This window comes from Protopterus annectens, chromosome 9.part0, assembly GCF_019279795.1.
Source record: "Protopterus annectens isolate FY-2018-M chromosome 9.part0, PAN1.0, whole genome shotgun sequence".
NCBI lineage: Eukaryota > Metazoa > Chordata > Ceratodontiformes > Protopteridae > Protopterus > Protopterus annectens.
Window position 1 is genome coordinate 433,494,505 of NC_056743.1, and position 19,070 is coordinate 433,513,574.

Consider the following 19,070-nt stretch of genomic DNA (forward strand, 5'->3'; position numbering starts at 1 on the left):
TGCGGGTTTATAACCTGCTCCTTGGAGATACTAGGTGGAACGCAGGTGGTAGGGATGCATTGGGGGATGTGTGGTGGGCACAGGGAGGAGAAGTTTTCACTAAACTTGTCAGCTTGCATATTGGCTATTTCTGTGGGTTCAGTATATGTGGTGCCATTAACCAGTTCTGTGCAGATCTGGGTTTTTCCTTTAAGGTTTCTGACATAGCTGAAGAAGGCGTTATGGTTATCCTTAGTGAAGGAGGCTAATTTGGATTCATAGTTAGCTTTAGAATGCCTTAAAAGGTGTCTTATTTGATTGTTTAAGCCAAGGATGGAATGCTTCCAATTCAGAGACCATTCCTTCCTGCTCTTGGGCAACAATTTCTTTCTCCTGTTGTGTAACCTGTTAATAGTGGATGTCCACCAGGTAGGCTTGTTTCTTGAGGATCTTGTTTTGGTCCTATCAGGTATGGCTAAGTCAATACATTTGTACAGATGCTTATACAAGGCATTGGTATGAATCGCAGTATAGGTGTCCATGCCATTAGTGAGGGCAGGGGCTACGAAATTATTAATGCCGTCACGTATTAGGTTGTAATGGGCTTTGGAGAAGTGTTTTGGTTTAGTTGCTGCTAATGGGAATCAGATGTTATTGTTACTTCTAATGAGACTGATTATGATCAGACTTCACTAGGGAGGGCCGCACACATCGGGTGGTACAACGATTACCCATGTTCGTGAGCACCAGATCCAGAATGTTTGGGCCCCTTGTAGGGTTGTCAGCCAAACTGGTCCAGGGAATTGGAGTTAATGAAGTCCAAGAACTTTTGGGCAAGTATGTTAGTACATGTATAATTTACCCAGTCTATGGATGAGTAGTTAGTCCCCTTAAACCACCATTGTATTTGGTTTTATCTTGAAAGATTCAAGTAGATCCAAGTACGCAGTGTGGGTGTGTCAGTTCATGCAGGGGGTCCTATAACTGGAAATAACTTGGAAAGGGGTATTACCTACAGTCAGTTGAACCTGAATTAGTTCAAGAGAAGCATTTTGGTTAACCAGTCTAGAGGTGTATTTATCTTTGAATATTGATACTCCACCTCCTTTAGTTCTCTCACTTTCAGTTTGTGGTCTGTGTGGAAGGCATTATAACTCAGTATAGTCGGGGTGCTTTCCATGGCTTTAAATCAAATCTCTCTGATTGTACAGATGTTAACATCTTCTAAGGTGAGGGCTGCTTCCAGTGAGCGCAGTTTTAGGTTTAGACCCCTTGAGTTTAGCAGCATAACCTTGAAGTTGCTTTTTGAATGTATTTTTATGTTGGGAATTTTGCTGTGACATTGCCTGAAAAGGCAATAGGGCAGGCCTTAGCCAGTAAGTGAAATCCCAGAGGTGACAGATGAAAACCATCTCTGGCAAAGCAGCGTGGTCTATCTACCATGTCATCCCAGGCTGACAGGTACTGAATCCCCTTAGAATGACACCAGAAACTAAGCCAGTTGGTGAAATTAATCATTTTTTGTTTATATTGTGGTATCTTCTTAGTTGAAGGTAGTCTGCTGCTCAAGGCTAGGGACTAGGGTTGCCTCCTCTCCCAGATTTATATATATATATATATATATATATATTTTTATAGCATCTCCCGTCTCCCAGAAGTAATTCAACCTATGAAATGTCCAAGAGTAATGACATTACACTCTTGCTTAAATGGAACTCATGCAACCGGCATTCACTCACACATGATCGCACTCACTCTCTCCCAATCGATCTCTTTCACACACACACACACCCTCATTCATACCTGCATTCATTCACACATCGCACTCACTGTCTCACACACACCCACTTATGCATTCATTCATACATCGCTGTCTCTCTCTCACATGCACAGCCACACACCCACTTGCACATTCATTCACACATTGCGCTCACTCTCCCTATCTCTCACACACACACACACAAATCTATTCTCTACTCTCACACACACACACACACACACACACAAATCTATTCTCTACTCTCACACACACACACACACACACACACACAAATCTATTCTCTACTCTCACACACACACACACACACACACATACATCTACTTTCTTCTTGGTTACGTTGATTTGCTCAAGGTAAGACAACCTGCAAATGAAGGCTAAGAAAATCAAACCCTGGGCCACAGACAGCAGCGTATTAGTTTGTAGCCTTAATCCTTTGTGCTATCAGAGTCCCGGTAAAAAGCTACTTGGGGCTAGTAGGTCTACTCACATCTCTAATACCTATAAAATGTAATAAATTAGAAAGATAGCTGTGCAGTTACACTCACTGAAACAGTTTAATGGAAACATTGAAAATTGCAGTTTGTGAACTGTTACAGTGACAGATGGAACTGACAAATGTTTAAAAACATTTGCCAAAATGGGGAATAATGTCAAAAACATATTTTTACTGTGAAGGATGTAACAGTCTTGGAAAAAAAAGTGTAATTATTTGAAGGGAAATGCACACTTTCTTCCTGCATACACACACAGCCGAATCTGAAGTGCATGTTAAGTTTTTGACAAGTCATTATACAATTAAGGCTGATGTATAGGGTTGCCACCTATCCATTTTTTTCCGGACTATCCGGAAATCAAATCTATTCTAAGGTAGTCAGAAAAAGATTGTACAAACTCCAGTATTATGTTTCAAAATGGAAACCGACTAGCGGAGTTTGTTACATCAGCTGAGTTACTATAATTTTTTACAGAAAAGTAACTGATGTCATAGTGACATCATAAAATAGGCGGGGCATGGGTGGGAGAGGGGTTGGTGATGGCCGGAGTTACAGGTGATGCAGAGGGCGTGGCCTTACTCCAGTTTTAGTCACAACGAAAGGTGGCAACCCTACTAGGGACATACCTGCCTAAGGCACACATTCAGAGAGCTCAGTCATGTCTTTCTTCATATAGCCCATCGAGGTACATCTCAAGTCATTCATACAAACATGAACTATGGCAGAGTCATACTGGTACTTGAGTATGATCTGGCGAATCCTGGCACCAGACAGCTGACCGTAGCCTTCTCCTTGTTGTCCAGCCTGGTGAGCAAGACATCTGGATCATGATGGACCTCATAAATAAAGATATTGGGGACCAACAGGCACTGGATCCTACCCAGTTCGGCTTTAAGGGCAGATCCTGCCTCTTAAATCTGGTCGATTTCTTTGAAACAATCACCAAGGCCATTGACGAGGGGAAGGTGGTCCACACAGCCTACCTGGACCTCGCAAAAGCCTTTGATACAATACCCCACTCGGGCATTATAGATAAGCTTACCAGCTTAAATATAAACCCCTATGTCACTAGATGGGTTGCAAACTGGCTCAAGGACAGAACCCACATGGTTAGAATTGCTGGAGCCATGTCAGACTCCAAATCAGTTACAAGTGGCATCCCACAAGGCTCAGTCCTGGGACCTCTCTTGTTCGGTATATATTTCTCGGAGGTACAGGCCAACACGGAAGGACTGTGGCTGACCAAGTTCGCAGATGACTGCAAACTGGGCGCCATAATCAACTCTCCAGCTGACACAAGCATCCTCCAAAAGGGCCTCATAGAAACAGACAACTGGTGCCAGAGCCATGGCCTCAAGCTAAACGCCAACAAGTGTATAGTCATCCCTTTGGCAAAAACAAAGTGCCCACAAATTACCACATAGGTGGTAATCCATTAAGTACAGAAGAAGTAATTAGGGACCTGGGGACCCAAGTTGATAGCAATCTCTCATTTGACAACCACGTGGCCAAAGTGGTTAGAAAAACATTTTATATAGCCCACCTAATCATGAAGGGATTCACATCTAGATCAGGGGAGGTCATCGTGCCTCTTTACTCATCCCTCATCAGGCCCATAATTGAGTACAATGCCCCTTTTGGGATGTACCTTACCAGACACCTGCAGCAACTGGAAAGACCCCAAAAGTACCTCACCAAGAGGATCAAAGGGCTCAAACAGATGCCATATGCTGCCCGGTTAAAGAAACTCCAGCTCTACTCAGTGGCATACCACCTGATCAGAGGCAATCTGTGCCTGATGTATAAAGCCATGTCCAACCCGGAATTAATGGACATGCTGCACCTCAGAAAATCCAAATCCCATCGAGCTACGCACTCGAGAGACTTGAACCTCAGCACTGAAATAAATAGGACATGCTGGAGGGACAGATTCATAACCCAGAGGCTCCCTTCACTCTGGAAGAAAATCCCAGTCCAGGTTAGGCAGAGTCCCTCATTGACTCTCTTCAAGAGGAATCTTGATGAGTGGATGGGAGATTGTAGGTTTACCCCGGGTATCACTTCTGTGTCACTGTTAGACAGAGGCACAGTATACTAACCTCGAACAAGGGCATAGCAAAATTAATTTAAAATGGGTGGCAAAAGCCAAACACACTCTGGCTAGGCTTATAAATGCCCTAGGGCAGATAGCCTAGTATGAACCTATGAACCTATCTGAGTGTCACAATGGGGTCACCTATGACCAAAAAAGTTGGTTTAGATATGCTTTGCCTTTGGGGCTTGTTTGGTGAGACACTTGCGCTTGTGATTTTGTGTGTATTGAGTGCTGTAGATACTGTATTAGATGTAGCATGTTTGTGTTTCGGAGGTCTCTGGTGTTTAAGTAAATTTCGGGTGAGTACCTCTGCATATGATGGCTTAGGTTTTGAGAACGTGGTTTGTGCTGGAGGTGTATGTGGACTGATGACATGTTCAGTGTCACTGTTCTATGAACGAGAGAGCAAAGATTCCAAATTCTTAGTGTATATGCATTTCTCTCAAATTGAGCTTGAGTGGTTTGAGTAATGAGTTGTTGGTGTACATGAGCCAATTGCTACACTGCCTCAGGATACCCTATCAATCAGGCTGGCAGGAGAACTGACCATCCATAATACTAGATGCAAGTTTCCTTACTTTAATGGGGAAGGATGTGGTTCAACTAGTTGCTTAATGCTGGGTCTATACTAATGGGACTGTCAAGGGGTACAAGAGAATTAAGGATTAGGAGATTTCAGTTAAAGGGGCAAATGCTGTAGAAAGCCCTGCTGAGGTGTTCGCCGAGCAGCTAAGCTCAGTTTAAGGGATTCCTCAGTTGGAGCACGGACAACTTCTATTGGAAAATAAATGTACTTTAGCTTTTGCTTCTATAACTGCCATTGGTTCCGTCCATTGTGACGTACTGCATGAAGGTGTACTCCATGCAAAAAGATGCCTTGGATTGCTCAGATGAAAACAGTAGAGCAGTGGCTGGCTACCAAACTCTGTGGAGCTGTGTTAAACCAGGAGCAAACCCATGCAAACAGGGAGCTTATGTAGCAACTGTGAGGACCATTTTTAAAACAAGTTAAGTAATTTTCAAATAAACTAGCCAATCAGAATGCTCAGTACTGAGCCTTATTCCAACAATCTCCAACCCAGACGGGTTCTTTGCTACACCCTTTCCACAAGGGTACAGGAGTCCATCTTAATGTAAGATGGGTTGTTTTAGTGCCTAGATAATGCCAAACAGTCTAGATTCAGCAAATCTGAATCTAGTCTGTGCTATAAAATACACAAGGACTAGAAAATACAAAGTGTCGGAAAAACAGTCTCAAACAGCAAACAGTTGAAACAGCTTAAAAAAAACAGTTAAAAGTAGGTGGCAATTCAGTAATGCACAGTTTAAAAGTGCAGTATAGTGAATAAAAATACTTATTTTTCTGTAGATTTCAAAGGTTTCCCTGGATTTGATTTGGATTCACTCCAGAGATCATAGAGATCACACCAGTCCTAGATCAGCTCCTGTAAACTGAGCACAGGCCCTTGCAAAGGTGCTGCCTAACTATAAGGTAAGTTAAGCAATTTTCAAACAAGCTGGCCAATGGAAATGCTCAATACTAAGCCTTATCCCAAAAATCCCCAACTCAGATGGATCCTTTGCTACACTCTTCTGCCACAAGTGTGCAGGGGGCCTTCTTAATGCAAGATGGCTAGTTTTAGTGCTCAGATAATACTAAACAGTCTACATTCAGCAAATCTGAATCCAGCCTATGCTATAAAATACACAAGTACTAGAAAATACAAAGTGCAGGAAAAACAGTCTCAAACAGCAAACAGTTGAAACAGCAAAACAGTTAAAATGGTAAAAAAACTGTTTAAAGTAGGCAGTAATACACAGTTTAAAAGTGCAGTACAATGAATAAAAAAACTTTTTTCTGGAGATTTCAAAGGGTGTCTTGGATTTCATTTGGATTCACTCCACTGATCAGAGAGAGTTCACCACTCTTAGAGCAGCTCCTGTAAACTGAGCCATAACATTGACATAAAACCATCAAATGCATGCTCTGATGGTTGACCATGACTGGACAAGGTTTGTAGGCAGGGCTATGTGTGTTCCACTCTGTGGTTAACCATCAGAGCATGCATAGTAGCTGCTGGCATTGCATTTTAGATGGTTTTATGTCCACTTTATGGATGCTGATACTTCATCTGTTCTGTGTAGAGTCCTCTCTCTCTCTCTCTATATATATATATATATATGTATATATATATATATATATATATATATATATATGGATTCACTTCATAATCTCGAAAGACTGAAATCTCGAATTTCAGTTTTTCGAGACCATGAAATCGAATCCACACAACACCGAAAGCCCAAAACTGCGAAATTTAAAACACCGAACACATAGCACACACCAGACCACACGTATACCACAACAGCCACACCACAAAATGAACAAACAAAACAACACACATCCACAAACATACATCACAAATAAGCAGAGGGGGGCAAGCCCACCTGCCCCCCCATGTGGGGGGCTGTGCCATCCACACCCCCTACTTATATATACTAACTCCGAGATCGCACAAACACCAATCAAAAGCAAACACACACACACATCATCACACTCACATACACTCAAACTCCCTCCCAAAACCCTTACAAAACACTCACTTACCTGACGTTACACCTAAATCCACACATCACACCGCACACCATCCACATACAACCCCAGACATTACGTAGCATAAAGCCATAACTGCACATTCGAGATATTCGAATTCATGATTATGCACTTTCGCTATTTCAAAACTTTGACTTTATAGTCTCGAGATACTGAAATTCGACATTTCAATATTTTGAGATTATAAAGTGTTTCCATATATACATACACATACACACACACACTTCCCACTATATTGATTGACACAACATACTTGTTGAATGTTTGCAGAGTGTACATTCATCCAATTGTTAATTTTGTTGAAAGGTGACACATTGTATCTATGGTAGAGTTGCACTGCTGTGGTCCTTAGGGAGAGTCAGGGCTCATAGTCTGTAGTTTTTTTGTGTGTTCTACAGGTGATTTGTGATGCCTTTTGCTGGTATTGTTTTGCTTGTGGCTAACTTTGTTTAACTTTCATCCAAGTCTAATATCAGAGGGATACACAGATGGTGACAGTCTTTTGCAGGGTTGGGGTAAAGAGGCATGTTATATTTACACATGAGGACGTGATAACACCAAGTTAAAATATCACTGATATTTGTTCTTTCACTTTCATCCGAGTCTAATGCCACAGAGGTGCACAGATTGTGGCTTTTTTTTTTGGGGGGGGGGGGCAGAAAGGCAGATGCTATTTTCAGATATGATATATTTATTCACACAAGTATTTGTCAGCATCAGTTTATGGTGAAATTCTATTTTTTCAGCTTTGAACATTAAGACTTGGAGAAAATGTATTTTTTGCTTAAAAAATAAGACAGAATTTCTCTCTTTAGTAGGGAGTTTTGTTCAGCCCGTTATTAGATCAAAAAGTTAAGAAAAAAATCTAAAATGGACTTCAAATCATCTAGAACTCTGTGGCATTTTGGGCCCTACTGGCCCCCAGACTCTTGGATTAATTTGATTATAATCTGCAGAGTTATATCTGTGCAGTTTTGGTATTCAGAGTATGTTGAAAAGATACAGGAAAAAGCTGCAGTGTTAAGACAAAATGTAGGAAAACAAAAATGTAGTTTGCCTGTAGTGGATTTGCCAGAATGCAGGGAAAACAGTGAGGGCACTTTAGGCTAATTGGGGGGAACAGTACATGGCATGGGTCACCATGAAGTCCTTTGCCTAGGGCTCCATTTCACCTAAAGCTGTCCCTTAATGCAGGGGGTGGGTCACCATTAATGCCTGCAGAGAGTAGCAGAGTAGCAGGAACCTTAAAATACAATTAATAGATCAGTACTAAGCTAACTGCCATTTTAAGCCTCGCCAATTGTCCCTTGTGAGACTCAAACCCTGAACCATGTGTTTGCAAGGCAAACACCTTAACCATTAGGCCACCCTCCCAGAAAACAAAAAACAGTAGCAACAAGCTAAAATCTGCTACACATAGAATGCTCATATGTTATAAACACCTTTTGTTCTTAACAAGAGATGGTCACTGACTGAATGTTAATGACCTTACTGCAAGTATTAACATCAATAACTTTTCTCTGTTCTGATATTCCAAATAAAGTCTTAAGTTTGCATAATCATAGTCTAATGGTGTCCTGTTAGGCTTTTACATTTATCGTTTGCTTTCCAGCGATTAAAAAAATCCAGAAATACCTTTTCCTTACAACAACAGGTTACATGGAAGCTATAGTTTTTCAGTTTGCAAAATCTTTAATGGTTATTACCCATAACTGCCTGACTTAACCGTGCATGTTCCTTGTTCAAAGCAGGTACTGAATTAACTCTAATTTCAGTTCCCTGTCCATCACTATTTTTCTGTTTGTTATCTAAGAGAAAGAGATACAAGTCTGGTTTACCTGACTATTGGTAAATGTGCACCACAAAGCAGACATTCATCAGTATGAATGCAATGGGACCCCCCCCAAAAGAAAAAAGACTAAAAGAAGAGATGCTGTAGCCTGGGACTGCAGGAGCTCTGTGGATGTTATTGAGATTATCCTTGATTATGCTGTGGTATAGCTTGAAGGAGGACACACCAGTGTGTTGTGTTCATTACTGCCTGGTATGCTGTAGGTCTTAAGTTTAAGTACCAAATAAGAGAATATTGTCATTTCACTTCTATGATGCTTCCTGTAGAGCAAGGGATATATGAACAGCATGCAGCCTGTATTTCACATAAATGCAAGGTTTCAGAGTTTTCAACCATCGTTAATCTGTGTTGTAAGGATGGACAAAAGGAATACAATAAATGAGAGCTAATACAAGAACCAGTAATTTGTTGAATCATATGCAGAGAGAAGCAGTCAAGAGCGTAAATTCATTCATGAATAATTCTCAATCTGCCTGAAGGTCATAAAAGGGAAAGAAATGTGAGCATAACTATTGTATGCCACTAGGGGGGAACAGACCAGAGCAAGAGGCGGTGGTAATGTGAGTAATCTCATATTTGCAACTGCTTTCTAGGAATTCAGTGAACAAACTGCAGAGTGAGAACACAGATGCTGAACTTTTCAGTGCTGACTGCAAGAGCTCTGCTTCCAGACATGTGCCTGAACAGTGCAATTGTAAATTAATCCACTGCAAAGTGTGTTTTACCCTTATTTCAAGGCTCCAGCGAGATTCAAGTGTGGCTTCTACTATGCATTTTGCATCCATGTGAAGTGGTTTATTTTTGCGCGTCTCATCTTTTATTTACTGTCCTACTTGAAAAGATAATTTGGATGAGATTTATGGGAATGACCGGGTCTTAATAAACTTGTCATCTGTGGATTACCCATAATGACAGATGAGAACAGTATAACAGTCATGAAAATAAAGAATAGACCACAAATATGGAATGAATCTTAACATCTCTTGTATTTCAACATTTAATTTGGGGATTTCTAGACTTTTGTTTACCGTAACCTGAGAAACATGGGTAACTTATGGGTGAAAAATGAGATTGCTGCTTAAATGCTCACAAAATTCACTATTTCTTTAGAGTTTGTTTTCCTGTATCATCTATACATGCAGCAACTTTACTTTCCTGAGAATCAAACCACAAGTGAAAGGGTTTTTTTTCCAAAATCATCTTCTAGAGGCACTTTGGATGAAGTTCATGACAAACTAAAGGAATATTTCCAATTCCCACTTTTCTTCTATCCTGTTTTCATGAAATGCTTACATTCCCTTATGCTTCGTTTTCCAGCAGAAGTAGCAGAAAAGAGAATGTGAAGGAATATATACTGGATACAACAAAAAAGAGCCTCTGTGCTTTCAAATATCAACACCGTGAGTAATTATAGATACAGATCATGTTTTTTTATCTTTTTGATATTGTACAGAAAAGTGAGAAATGGCATGAATTATTTGGCTGGGTAAGGTATCACAAAAAGCCTGCAGTGCCAACTTGAAGCTGTCTCATTGCCTGCTCTGTCTAGTTACACTAAAATCATGACCAAAACACTTGTTGGCAAACAGAGCTAGTGACTAAATTTATTTCCTTTTCCTAGAAAAAAACAGGCTATAGCTGTTAAGACTCCATGGCATTCTGAAGTGGATTAGCAAGGTGTTTTCTCGAGTCCTAACCGATGAAAGCAATCCTATGACAGCAGTATATATTCCATGATGGATTTTGAGACATTCTGCTATTACTGAGATTTCGAGACTTTCTTCAGATTTCTAAAATTATAACAAATAATGCTGGCCTGTTCGTTTTCAGCCTTAATGCCAAAAAAAGATGTTGAAGTAAACCAAGAGCCCAACAGAATTTATTTTTAAAACAACAGCCTCGGTGATAGTTAATCGTTTCATTCTTTGTTCACTTTTTTGTACTTCAAGTCATTTTTTTCTGCTAAGAATGAGTATATTCTTTTTCTTTACAAGTGCTTTGTTATTTAAATGACATATTGTCCTGGATTTTCACTTGTTGCATGAGTTGTTATGCCTTTCAATGGGTTACAACCTAGAGGATGGACAGTTGATTTTGTTGAAGAATGAATATCACCCCGGAGATCCTTGAACGCTGGCTAAAAGTCTACAACCTGACTCGCAAAGAGTTTATATACACCTTTAATCTGCTGCCCTTGGTATATGTTCCCCAGCTGCCCAACAGCCTGAAGGTACTTTTCACTGTACTGTATGTGATTATATTTGTTCTGGCCTTGGTTGGTAACTTCTCGGTCCTTTACCTGGTCTGCAGAAGGAAGGTGATGAGAACAGTCACCGGCTACTTTATATTGTCGCTCGCTGTTAGTGACCTCCTTATTTCCATCTTCTGTATTCCGATCACCCTTTTACAACACTTCTCCACCAACTGGATGGCTGGTTAGTACTGCTTAACTTACTAGTTATAGCACTAACTAGAACTGAAAGCTGACTCACACGATGTGTATGTAGTTGCTTTGTTTCAGGTTAAGCCACCTTTTTGTGAAGAGATCTAATAAATGTTTATAGATACTACTACTATTTTGTGTTTTAGTTAAATTAACTGGTATAAACATCGTGGCCTGATGGAATACTTGATGTTTCAAAAAAAACATAACCACAGTGATGCAGTATATTTTGCATTGCTGAAAGCTAAGAAATGTTGCTTTTTACTAATTTTTAAACTTGCAAAATTTATTACATATATGAAGTGCCCAGGCCAATGTGAAAAGTATTTGTCAAGCCTAACTTGAAAAGAATACTCATACCATATGCTCTTATTTTTTGTTTTCTTTTTTTTTTTGTCTGAGCAAGGGATCAAGCTAGGAGTTATTTAACCATTTATACCATGGTATACTCGGTTAATGAAAATAAAGATGCTAGGCAAATGGGAATTTCATATTTTAATGTATTTTGAGCTAATGTATTGATGGTCTGGACTAATTATTTTCATGATAATATCAAAGAAACTTCAGGAACAAGGCTATAGTTACAGAACCATAACAACTTGGTATTTAAATGAACAGCAATGTTTATTATGGGGCATTTTTATATGCTTGGTTTAGAGTGATATATTTCTGGACATGTCAGTATCACTACATTGGGGGCTAGTTTTGGGACACAGTGGGTAGAATGCATTTCTGGATTCACTTCGTAAAGTTGCACAATGCCTATTACAGTGAGTCAATATTACGAATGTGACCAGTATATTGTATAGTATGAAATATGGAGAGGGCAAGAGGAAATACAAAACGTGACAGCATTGCCTTTAAGTGTCATGTATATTAAAAAACCCACAAAACACAGTCACTGACTTAAGGAGGGAGGAAAGGGCAGGAGTGTAAGTGAAAGGTGTCTTTTTGTTTCTGTACTAGTGTAACAAAGATGGTCTCAACCATGGTTAGTGAGAACTGTGTGGAAAAGATGATTTTTTTTTGTTAAGTCAATAAATAGAGTAGACAAGTACATCCAGAGATCTTCATTTGGATACATACACATTTGCATGAGATTGTTTTTAATGTACTGATGAAAGTATTTTTGTTACTTTTGCTGCTAAAAGGTATGATTTCTGTGCATAATGAAGTGTTTTGGCAACACATCTTTAAGTAAGAGAAAAAGATAAGATCCTGCCTGTAGCTAATTTAGCAAAACTAAGCAAAAATAAAGTCGTCTTCCCAGAAGATAATAGTGCAGTTAAGAGATTAAGCAGATCTTTATTCAATGATGGAAAAGTGTAAGAGAAAGAGTAACTAAATGCAACCTTATGACAGACACTCTTGTGTGCCTGTGTGTTTGTGAGAATGGAATGAGTGTGTGACACTGTGTGTGTGTGTATGTTGGAACGAAATTAGCTTCCCATATGCCAGAGTAAATTGACCACTGTCTCAGCTGCAGAAGTGACCTCCTGTAGTTCGGCATTGAGCACCCATACTGAATGCTAGCAATACTTTTGTGGAACTGGGTGAAATATATATATTAGTAGATAGCAATCTCTTAACTGAGAACAGCAAAAACAACGTAAATCTTAAATTAGTGTTTCCGTTTCATCTTTCTGGTATGAAATACTTGACTGGCCCTATTAAATATGTAGCTCAGGTTCACTGTCAGAAGACTGAGTACAGTTCAGCACCAGATTCACTTCTGGTTTTGAGGACTCTTGATGCATCATTGTGCCTTTAATCATTCAGCTAATGCGGGAGAAGTACTTAACGTAAGAGAGATGTTACAATCTTGCTACAAGGCATGGCAGCAGGAGGCAGAATAGCAAGTAAATCCCATCAGATGTGAACGGACCACCTTGGCTGTGTACCAGCCATCTCTCATGTTTACAGGCCAATCTGTACCATTACCAGAAACATCTATAGCCACAGGTGACAGAAATATTCCAGGGATATCAGTAGTGCTATTTGCTAAAATCAAAGCTGGTCTTCAGCACGATTATGTTAATATCACAAGTCCAATAAAACAAAAACGGCACAGAGAACCACAATTACTAAAACCAAAAACACACTCTGTGGTGTTTATGGTGGAAGCTACAGTGACTTAATATTGCTAATGTTGCCAACGCTGTAGATATATTCTTTTATATTGTGGAATAAACTGTGTTTTATCAATCCAAGTGACTTTCCCTGATTTTCCAGCCAACAAAGAATATTTTTGTTTTCAATATCACAAGTGTATCAAAGAATAATTCAGCAATATCACAGGAAGGTTTTAGAGCTTGTTTCAGCAAACTTCAATCAACCTGAAGGCTTCATCCTGTACATGGATATGTACTAAGATGTAGTAGAAATTTGTTGCTCCAGGATTTCATTGAGCATTACAAGTGTTACAGACATAACCTCTCAACTGTACAGATTTTCGCAGACTATCCTGATTTTTGCCTCATTTTTGGTCTGTTCCTCATAAAATTATTTTTTTAACAAATCACTAGGATGATCTAAGGATTAAAGTCACTAACTGACATGCATTTGAGTTTCAGTCTTCATGTCCTTCAGAAAATGCCTTTTAACACAAATTCTGTTATAGCAACTTTCTACATTTATAAGAGCAATACATAAAATGTGTCCCTATTTTTGGGCCTTTGCCCCCCCCCCCATTATATCAGACTTTGTCCAGAATTCTTGTGCTAAGAGGTTGAGAGGTGTGGTTGCAGATATTGTACATGGGTCTCGTGTCAAAGTTCTATCAAAACGTAAATGATGGCCCCCACCCACTTACATGTATGACAATTATAGCATGCAAACATGCCTGTTTACTTATTTTCTCATTCTTAGTGTGTCTAAGACATTTGTGGATAGTAACAACAAGCTGACAGATTTCTAGAATTTAATGTTTTAAGCTGAGGTTTACAGTGCTGAACTTAATTATCTGCAGTTCAGTGTCATATTTAACAATGTGGTACTTAAGTATTGTACAAAAAGCATCCTGTTTGGCTGAGTTTTTGAGTTCTGTCATCCAGCTAATATTCGTCACCTACTATAATTAGTTTCTCCTTTTTGCCATTAATAAAGAATGAACTAATACAATGTGTAACTTGGTGAACTGCAACAGGAAGGGGAGACTTGATTTACAGAATTTCATTGACTCAATCATTGTAGTTTGGTTGATTAACTGGTTAGGGTCAGTGTCCCTTTGGGTATTGCTCATTTTCACTACAGAAGCTTGAAAGGTGAAGTTTTTGCTAACCATTAATAGGACCTCTCCACTTATATGATGATTGGGTCTGTTATTGAATAAAATGAAATAAATGTATTCTGAGGCATGATATTCTTTAAGCATTGTCTTAATTATTGCAACAATGGGTCTGTCAGTTGGCAGTTGCCACAGAGGGTTAAGGCTGTGAGCTATAGTTTGGTGGTACAAGGTTTGATTCTGCCAGCCCTCATTTGCACTCTGTGTGATCTTGAGCAAGTCAGTTAACCAGACAGTCCTTGGGAGCAAGTGGGAATTTGGACTCTGTCTTTGAATGGTCACGTGGACTGTAACCCCAGTAACTACCTAGTAAACTTCAGCTGGTTTGTATTAGATCCATGCCTTAAGGTTAGGTCATTTGTTCTTAATGCTACTAAGACCAGTGCAAGCACAGTGTGCAGAATTTTCTAGAATTCCCTGAAGAGGAATGAGAGAGTGGTAGTAAAAGTATTAGTAATATGGGAAACTCTACTATGTGATTCAGAGTTAGTCCCTGCCTTACTATTACTGGAAATTGTAGGACAGTTGATCGAGTTTCCTTTAGTGGGACTGGCACTGCTGCTGGTATAAGGTCCAGGGTTAACTTGAATGCCACCAGGTAATATCAAAAGTATGGCTATTAGAAATAAAACTGAATAATAATTTCTAGTTATAAGGTTAAGTGTAATGTTAGCAAGGATTTTAGTTTATATAATTTACTTTTGAAAAGTCTATCACCTGTATAATAATTAATACTTAATACTGATTAATGTATTGCTATGCTATATTATTTTAATTCTGGAGCAGCACACAGGACACCACACAGGTCCATCCCATGGATGCTGTGTTTTTTTTGGAGAGCAGAGAGTTCTCACTTGGGGCTGAGATGTTTGGGGCTGGCGCGCTGGTATAGATATCTCATGTATTATTATGTAATATTATTAATGGAATAATACTTAATCTGCCATGATTCTGTAGTAATATAAAACTATACTAAGTTGTAAGGAAAATTAGAGGCTAAATATTTTCTGTGTTTTGCATTGTTGGAGGGGACATGGTGATTAGTAAGCAAAACTTAAAGGAAAAATGCTGTTAACATGTTCCAGGGAGTGGATAGATAACCTTTTATGACAGAAATATGTCAAATCAGTTATTGTTGTACCAAACATATTACAGTATTTGGGTTAAGAAATGCAAGGACAGGGAGTTACTTCGACAGGTGGACAATCTATGGATCAGTAGAAAAGGAATACATTACCATATGAGCTATAATTTTATAATGAGAATAATGTTGACAGAGTCAAATAAACTTGTTAAGGAGATAATGAGGTTCGCATCAAACCTGGAATGTGGGAGGGCATGTAAAAGTGTTTAACTGCAAGATATAAAGGAATTAGGCTGTAGTTTCAGTAAGACCACATTATCTGTTAAAGGAGTGTCCCAGTAACATTGTTCGAATATCACGCCTCTTCTGCACAAGGGAGAGAGAGGCACTACAGTTATGGAGTCGTGACAGAGCAGTGACCTTGTAATACTGTGAATGAGGTAGAGAGCTTCCTTTTTTCTGTATACTATAATGCCTTTGAAATACATATGCAACTGCTAATATTTGTGATGCAATACAAAATCTAAACACCTGGAGACGGCGAAAGGTATGAACATGACATAATGAGGAGCCTCTCAATGCTGACACGTAAGGTACAAGTCGATACTGCTATGATGACAGAGGCTGGATGATGAAGTCAACATCCGACACTCAATGCTGACACGTAAGGTGCAAGTCTATACTGCTATGATGACAGAGGCTGGATGATGAAGTCAACATCCGACACTCAATGCTGACACGTAAGGTACAAGTCGATACTGCTATGATGACAGAGGCTGGATGATGAAGTCAACATCCGACACTCAATGCTGACATGTAAGGTACAAGTCTATACTGCTATGATGAAAGAGGCTGGATGATGAAGTCAACATCCGACACTCAATGCTGACACGTAAGGTACAAGTCTATACTGCTATGATGACAGAGGCTGGATGATGAAGTCAACATCTGGCATGTCAGAAAGAGAACTGAGTCATCACCTCTGAATATCTGTCAGCTCTGTGGTGACCAGGGATATAGAGCCCTTATTGCAAACCGGACGACTAGGATTTGATTAGTACACCAAGCACTGGAGGAACTGATGATGAGGGAAAGAGGAGTGATGAAGCAGGGCCTACTCACCTTTTTCATGGCAGAAGGTGTTGGTGGTAAGCTGGGAACTACCTAGGTGACATACTACAGTGGTAGTACTCAGCCGTAACAAGTGGTCAGTTACAGAGGTGATGAGGGTGGGCATTAAATGGCATGTTACTAAGATGGGCAGAGGCACACCCACTTAGACTATATAACCAGCATGATGGGTTGGTTAGGCCATAAGTCTAAATGTCCTGACAGGTTGCCTTGCAATTCTGTGCCATCCACACTCGACTCACAGATCCCAGTCTCCTTGACAGTCTTTCATGCTACCCCAGGGGTTGGCAGCTCCACATGGGGGCAGTAGTACCAGGAGTGGAGGTTGGACACGCAACCAAGCAACTGACAGTTAAGCTACATTTTTAGGGCTCCACTCAAAGAAAACTACTGACACACTTGCAGATGGCTTAGCAGTGTGAGTGGACATACTATGCATAATAGAGTTTCAGCCATACTATTTAGTTTCTGGAAAGCTATATCTATTTACATTACTAAGCAACTGCACAGTTATGTTGCATATGTAGATTTCACTGTGGTCAAAGCTTTACAAAATAATGAGTACTGGAACATTTTCTTGCACTGCTGGGATGCATATATCTGGCTTATCAGTGTTATATGCTACAATGTACTGTTGGCTATTCAGTTATTTATCTATAAGGTATTTCACAAAAAAAGTCATGTTAACAGGCAGAAAACTGGTGCATCCATGGCAGGGATTCTAGCACCTTCAGCAGGGAAGTTTAATACAGTTGTAGTCTGTTATATTACAGTTCCATTGTAACTGAGGGTCTGAAGCCTGCATAACGACACAGGAATCAGAACAAATGTTAGTAGCACAGGGCAAGGAGGGCAGGTCAAGTGGTGTGACATTGAGCAAGAAATAGTGGAAAACAGGAGTGTATAAACTCACGGAGTACCTAGCAAAAGAAACAAGAGTGGGAAGGGGTAGAACAGAGCTCTAGAAAGAAGTAAGCATGGGTAACGGAAGTGCAATTTGGCTAAAGAAAGTGATTGTTACAAGGAAACAGGCACTTACGCTACTGAAAAAGTGTGTGAGAAATATGGACAAATTCCTAATGGATAGTCCTTGGCCAGGACAATCGCTAAAGGAATTAAATAAGCTATATCTATGACCAAAGGTAGCATGCATGTGATGGGCAAATGGCATTATGGTTTAATAGAACCATGGTTACAGATATGATAAAGTTGTTGTTGTTCTTCTTCTTCTTTCGGCTTTTCCCGGTTAGGGGTCACCACAGCGGAACTCCGGTCCGCTAATGATTGGCACTAGATTTTTACAGTGCTGAGGTGCCAGCTCAACACCCAACCTTCAATGAAAGCACGCCCTACCCATGTCTTTCGAATGCCACTCGACCGCGGGGAAGACATGTAGATTCAACTCCAGCCAAGAATCGAATGGGAGAATCTCTTGCTGTGAGGCGACAACGCTACCGCTGCACCACCGCAGCTACAGATATGATAAAGTAAGGGATATAATACAAGGTGGAGTCTAAATAGGTCACAATAACATCTTCCTTTTTCATATATTGGTAATTAATGTCAAGCAGGTGTTGCAATATAGATTTTTTGAGGTACATGTTAAAATATAACTGAGCTAAATGATGTTCGGATAAAAAGTCAAGAAAGAAAAATATGCACTTGTACTGAGCAGTTCCTGGGAAAGCCTGATTGCTTTTTTTCTTAGAAATTCTACGGAATAAAAGCTTTTTTCCTCTATATTCTGTTTGAAACCAAGGGCAAATGTTTTAATCATGAATAAGCCTATTACACCATTTCTACAACTGATGGTACTTTAATGAATATGCAACCTTTGAATATCTAACTGACCCCAGAGCTTACATTCCAAGGCTGTCAGAGAGGTGAATATATATATATATATATTCACTCATGAACATTTTTTACAGCGCAAGTCATTTTAATGTAAATTGAGGTCAGACCCAATTGTGGATTTCAACAGTTCAAGAATAACAGAAGTGAGACTAATTAGTTTTAGGTAAGCTATTTATTCAGTTTACTTATTCTTCTGGGCACGTGGGAGACGTGCTTTAATGCTTTGTATGGAGTTCTTCAAAAATATTTGGTATTTTTTAAATTGTGTTCTCTAGCATTAAAAATGGCTTGCTGTGTTTCAGCTAATAGTACGGTGCTACTGAATCTGTTTTATTAAGCATGGCTTCACAGGATCATAGGAGTTACAAGGCTAATGAGTCACAAGTTCATTTGAACCTTGCCAGCACCCACCCCTTAGGCTCTGCCTCTCTTTTCCAGGAGGGCCAGGATAGTCATAC

At 39.7% G+C, this 19,070-nt stretch overlaps 1 protein-coding gene across 1 annotated transcript in view; it reads left to right on the plus strand.

Moving 5' to 3' along the window:
- The first annotated feature begins 7,502 nt into the window (after nt 1–7,502).
- Nucleotides 7,503–19,070, plus strand: part of LOC122811252 (pyroglutamylated RF-amide peptide receptor-like) — a 921,192-nt gene continuing 909,624 nt past the window's right edge. The window contains exons 1-2 of the mRNA XM_044082971.1: nt 7,503–7,510; nt 10,918–11,249. Of these exons, the coding sequence (XP_043938906.1) occupies nt 7,503–7,510; nt 10,918–11,249 (340 nt within the window). The remainder of the gene's footprint in view (nt 7,511–10,917; nt 11,250–19,070) is intronic.